Source organism: Habropoda laboriosa, unplaced genomic scaffold (genome assembly GCF_001263275.1).
Source record: "Habropoda laboriosa isolate 0110345459 unplaced genomic scaffold, ASM126327v1 scaffold806, whole genome shotgun sequence".
Classification (NCBI taxonomy): Eukaryota; Metazoa; Arthropoda; class Insecta; order Hymenoptera; family Apidae; genus Habropoda; species Habropoda laboriosa.
The window spans coordinates 196,654-202,641 of NW_017100897.1; the positions used below are offsets into that span (position 1 = coordinate 196,654).

Below are 5,988 nucleotides of genomic sequence, written 5' to 3' on the forward strand. Positions count from 1 at the left end.
TGTACAACATTCAATGGGTAAGTATAGTTTATTAAAATTTGTAGATTTTTATTTCTCATAATGAATTAAATATATACTTATTTCTAATTTATTGATCAAAAATATTTTTTCCTGCAGCATTAACTTTGTATAGCACATAGTTGCCTACTTTTAGATAGTTGTAATTAACTTTTATAATTTTCTACCAACTCTGAAGCTGCATTCTTATCATTCTCAAGCATCATAGTGCTTTTGTGTTTTCAGAAATCGTGGTGAGAATTTCTCATAGACTTGGATCAACCATGCAGAACTTTGATGATCTTGATATAGAGGGTCGTAATCCCTCTCATTTATCAGAAGCAGATAAAGAGAAGGTAATGCATAATAAAAATTGTATGTAAAAAATACTGTACCTATAATACAAGAGAAATTACTATATTAATGTTTTAAAGAACTGCTATGGTATTCACAAAACTAGAATTTTAAATATATTGCTATATAAGTTTGCCAAATCTAAATAAAAAGATATGTTGTTTTTATATTACTGTATTAATCTATACTTACTATATATAATTTAAATTGAGATTTATAAAAAACAATTCAGGTTTTTGTATTTAAAAATGTACCTTTTATTAATTTCATGTTCAAAATTACCATTACTTTTTTTATTCTGTGATATACTCTTGGAATGACAGTTATCTGTCCATTTTACAAGATGTTTGTATTTCACAGGAAGAATATGATCGAAAACGTTTAATGAGGAGCAGTGTCACTGCTGAAGATGGCACTCTCAGACCTGTGTATTCTGAAACAGAAGATGGTGATATATGGTGTCATATATGTAATATTGCTCTATTTGGAGCTCATAAGTTACTAAATCATAATATGTGTAATCGTCACAAAATGAAATTAAATGAATGGCCATATCCAGTTTTATTGTGGTCCAAGCGATCAGATATCGTGAAAACAGCTCCACCTGTGCAGTCAACTACCATTGGTGATGGTCTAGCACCTGGAGAACCAGTACCACCTGGCATGGAAGACCAAATAACTAGAACAACTACGATTCAGATGAGTCTGGATCGACATAGAAGTTCCCCACTTGTTGGTCTCGAATATCTACTTGAACTGGTCGATAATGATTCTTGTGAACCCAGTTATACATGTGTTTTATGTGATAAACGAGGTGACCCTCGTACTGTTATGGCACACATTACCAGTTATAATCACAGAATAACTTATCTGAATAGACATTTTCCAACAATATCGCGAGCAATTACGGAACTACCGCGTACTCCTAATTATAAGCGTGGAGCTAATGAAATATCTGTGTTAGTGGCTAAGAAGATTGAAGAACGATTTGGAAGATTGCAACCACAGTTGGTTGACAAGAATCAATTTGAAAAAAATAAAATGCAATATATCAAGAGAGTCTACCAGGATTATCACTTTAGGTAAGTCATGATATCTATGTTTACATATTTTCGACTTTTTACACGTTTGAACATCATACGGATTGAGCACTTCTGTTCGCGGGTTTTTACGAAAGTTTATGGACGTGTTTCAACAAGGTGCGCGCTAATGATCTTTGTAATTTAATTTACATTTCCTTAAAATCAATGGCTGTTTCCTACGTGCAGGGAAACGCCAGAGTTAACATTTATGGATGTTTACGATGTGCGATGGGTAACAAACTTTGAAGAGAAGATGGCTGAAATGTCTGGTAATAGTAGTTCAAAGAAAGGTGAGTATACGATAATTTATATTTTCAATGTGTGTAGTGTTTGCATTTGAAGTATTCAATCATTCAATAACCTTATATTAAGATTCTCAACCAATCGATGAGAAGCTAGATGAAAAACATAAAACTGAAGATAAGAAAAATGAAAAATCATCACCGAAGAAAACAGAGTCGAAGTCAGACACCACAAAGTCGTAAGTTAATATTTACCTTCAATTATTAACAACATGTAACATTTGAAATTATCAGGATTCGTTTAATATCCTTATGATTACGCCGCTCCCTTAATTTTGTTTATTTAAACAAATTTTAACGAATAATAGAATAATCAAGAAATAACAAAAATACATGAAACAATCCTACCTCCTTCCTTCATTAATAAATTTCTCAGAATCACATGTTGAACTCGTGTTTTATTCTTTTTTAGGGGGTTCAAGATTCGCATTCTCACAAGGGATAAGTTAAATATGCGTAAACCCTTAGATAAAGATGAAGAAAATGTGAAAAAATCTCCCAAACGTCCCTCCGACGAAACGAAATCCCTCTCGTCACTTTCAAGCATATCAAGTAGTCCATCACCGTCGCGTTCTAGATCACGGTCACCTATTCGTAGTCGTAAAGCCAGTTCGGTAGATAAGAGTGGCAAGTATCGTAGTAAATCGCGATATTCGCGAGATCGAACACGTTCTCGCACTCGTTCTCGTTCGCGTTCACCGGAACCGCTTAGGGAGCGAGATAAATGGGACAAATATCGGGAACAGATCAGACGCGCGGAAGAAACGCTTGATCGTGCGTTAAAGTTTCATGAGAAAAACCCAGAAAAACATCCATCTTACCCTGACGAATGGAAAAAGTTTTGGAACAGACGATATAAAGAATTGCAAGCCGAAGGAAAAGATCCAAGTAAACACGACTTCAAACCTGAGTGGATTGAATTTTGGAACAAACGGATGCGCGAAATTCATAACGAACAGCTGCAACAGCGGAAAGAAGAGATCAGAACGCGATTAGAACTACCGGAAGATAAGCCGCCGGAAAAGTGGATTCCGCCGAGTAGACGCGATAGATCTCCTAAAAGAAGCCGCCATCGTGTAGAAAGCGACGACGAGGTAGAGTACGTCGGTACGAAAACGATTAAAGCGGATTATTACGATCGTCACGACATGAGAGAACGTGATTACGTGTATTCTTCGTACATGCGTGGACGGGGAAGTATGTACAGAAGCAGCTATTACCCCCGTGGTGTTCCACCCCGCACAAGATCGATACATTACGCAACACCGTACCCGGTGAAGGATAAATCACCGAGCCCTATACCGGATGAGGTGTTAACCGAGGATCTAGAAGTTGTCGGCTTATTGCGATTGCTTACGGCACTCGAGGGTCAATTAGGCTCTCTTGGACCAAAGATAGTGTGCCTTCTTTCGAAAGCATTAGCTGCGGAAAAGGCGAAACCTAATTCTGCTGAAGAATTATTATATGACGAAGAAGTAAGTGTATTGTTTGAGACGGTTAAAGAGAAATTGAAAGGGCAACTGTTCGCAGGAATGATAGAGAAAATGGCTATAACACCGACAAAAACCGCGATACAGAATATTGCTCAATTACTGCATAAAGCAACAGAGAGCAAAAAGAAAATGGAAGAAGAGAAGAAAAAGAAGCGAGAATTAGAAGCTGCTAGGTCTACGAGTTATATGACTAGAACGGTTTATACGAGGCCAGTTGAGATTATTACGCCTGTAATTAAATCTGAACCCGTTAGCGTACCTGGTGTAGGCACTGTAGATAAAGTAGCAATAGCTCAGCAAATAGCGGCTGCTTTGGTAGCGCAAGGTAGATCAAATGTGTCGCAAGAAGAGCTCGAAACTCTTATTAATGCGGTTGTTGGAATGGCCGAGGCATCCAAGAATTCCGATAAACCGGTAACTACTGCAGATTTTGTTAAGGGACTGGCAAGCAATAATTCCCTTTCTCAAACTACAACGTCTACGCCTTCAACTTCAACGGCACCAGATGCGGTCGAACGTCAAACTTCCAGGATGGAGAGTCTCTCGGATGTAGACTTGAAGTCACTTTTGCAGAACTTCAAAGACTTGAACACACAGGAGCAACATGGACTCATTAACTTTTTAAGGAAGTTAGAGGTGACCGATCCGATTCGGGTAGAGAAGTTAAGAGAGTTCGTAAACTTGGGCACGACATCGGTACCGATGTCAGCGCCAAAAATAAAGTCTCCGACGCCGGAGAAAATAGAAACCGTTATTAAATCGAGCAAAAGCATCTCACCGTTCTCTGTGCGTAAAGGTAATCAAAATCCTGTAGAAGAAGAGGATAAATGGAAACCGAAGATAGATATGTTCGCGAACGATGACGAGGAAGAACAACAGATTAAGAACGACAGTGAAGATAAGCAAAAAACGAAGTTAGACTTATCGGATGACGATGATGATTATACGTTTGAGGATATATATAAGGCGGCAGATAAAAACGTCAATGAGAATGAAAAAGCGAAAAAGAAGTCACGAGCATTCTCGAAATCGGTGTCGAACTCACCAAAATCATGGACGCATTCTCGTTCGCGTTCAAGATCTCATTCTCCGGTAAGGGCGAAAGAATTAACGAAGACCAACGATCCAAATGCAATTTTAAACGAGACCAAGCGATTGATAGCTAATATAATGGGCGATCTTCCGAACAAATACGTGCCAAAGTCGCATCTACCGCTCGGGACCGAGAATACTGAACAAAATATTGTAAAATCGGTAGATCCAATGATTAACGCATCGGCGACCCCGGTGTCGAACTTTTATAATCAAGGATATGTTCAGAATACGCAACAAACTTGCTCCCGTCCACAAGGACTTCCTTTAAGTTATCCAAGCATGTCCAATCAACAGTTCCAAAATTATCCTCAACAGGTTTATAGTGGTAATCAGGGTTACATGGACAATGGTTATAATTACCAAGGTTACGGTGGGCTAGGAAATCAGGGTCAATACAATGGACCGTCCATGGCAACAAATCAATACCCAACGCAACAGAATTACGATGGGTCAGCTTATGTTGGACCGCCCGCCGGTCATTCTTCGAGTTATACACAGCAACAACCACAGCAACAATACGGAAGTTATGTGCAACAACAACGTTTTTATTAAAAGTGATATTGAACTTGAGGATAGGCATGTATGGGAACTTTTACGTCATTGTAAAAATCTTTGCAATTGTTATGGGACTAGATTTTCCTTCGGCACTATTTTTACTGTCGAATAGGAATGTTTGAATGTTACTAATTTAAGAATCTTAATTGAGATATAGAAATGCTCAGGATCCTACCACGTTTCTAATTTAATTCAACTAATTGTGTAAATACGTTTTAAGATCCGTTACATATAGTAATAAGTTCTCCCTTATTATAAAAAGTTGAACAAAAGTATCCTGATCACTTCTATGAGAAAGGAGAAAGAAACAAATTGATTGAAAAATACAGCGTGCCCCGGATCAGTGTAGATTACGAATGTTACGACCTCCCGATCACAACATCGCTCCTTCTCAGAGTAATCTCTACTCGCTCTCCTCTCCTCTCAGAGTAATCTCTACTCAAGTAACGTTCATAAAGATTGTGCTCGAGAACGTGACGACGACTTTCCTTACCTTGATATTAGTGTAACTTCTCGATCCCGAACGCCGTTACACTGATCCCGGCTAACACTGTACGCTTATGTCATTGTCAACGGGACATCCCGATGAATTTTCCATTTACATTTATCGTTTTCACGCATAAAAATGTTTATTTCCATGACGTTTTTTTATACGTTTATAATCGCGCGTGTCTCATCTCGTCGGTGACGAGATGTATCCAAATTCATAAAATATATATGTCGGAGTTTTCTTAAAAGTGTGTCACATTGGCGTGAAGTGAACGTGGACTTATGATCATGGAGTGTTAATATGCGGTCGATATCAACGGGACGAAAGTAAGTAGAGAAAAAAGAAAATTGAAACGAAAAAATGTTTTTACTCTTAATTACAATTTTGTAATATTAATCATAATTAAATTTTATTAATTGATAATACGTTCATTATCTTTATAATTCAGCAATTTCAGATGCGTGTGATAAAATATCAAAGGAGTCGAAAGTAACGCTGTTATTTTTACAAGCACTTTTAATGTTTAAATAAATATACACACACACACACATTCGCGCGCGCGCGTGGTGTGCGTGTGCGTGTCTATAAAATTGCAAAATCTATGTGTAATTTTTCAATAA

At 37.7% G+C, this 5,988-nt stretch overlaps 1 protein-coding gene across 1 annotated transcript; it reads left to right on the plus strand.

The window, feature by feature from the left end:
• The first annotated feature begins 281 nt into the window (after window positions 1-281).
• On the plus strand, window positions 282-4,875 carry LOC108577537 (uncharacterized protein CG7065-like). The gene is made up of 5 exons (XM_017940715.1): window positions 282-353; window positions 712-1,433; window positions 1,620-1,723; window positions 1,806-1,914; window positions 2,148-4,875. The coding sequence occupies exons 1-5, from the start codon at window positions 282-284 to the stop codon at window positions 4,873-4,875; spliced, it is 3,735 nt and encodes a 1,244-aa protein (XP_017796204.1).
• Window positions 4,876-5,988: the final 1,113 nt, after the last annotated feature.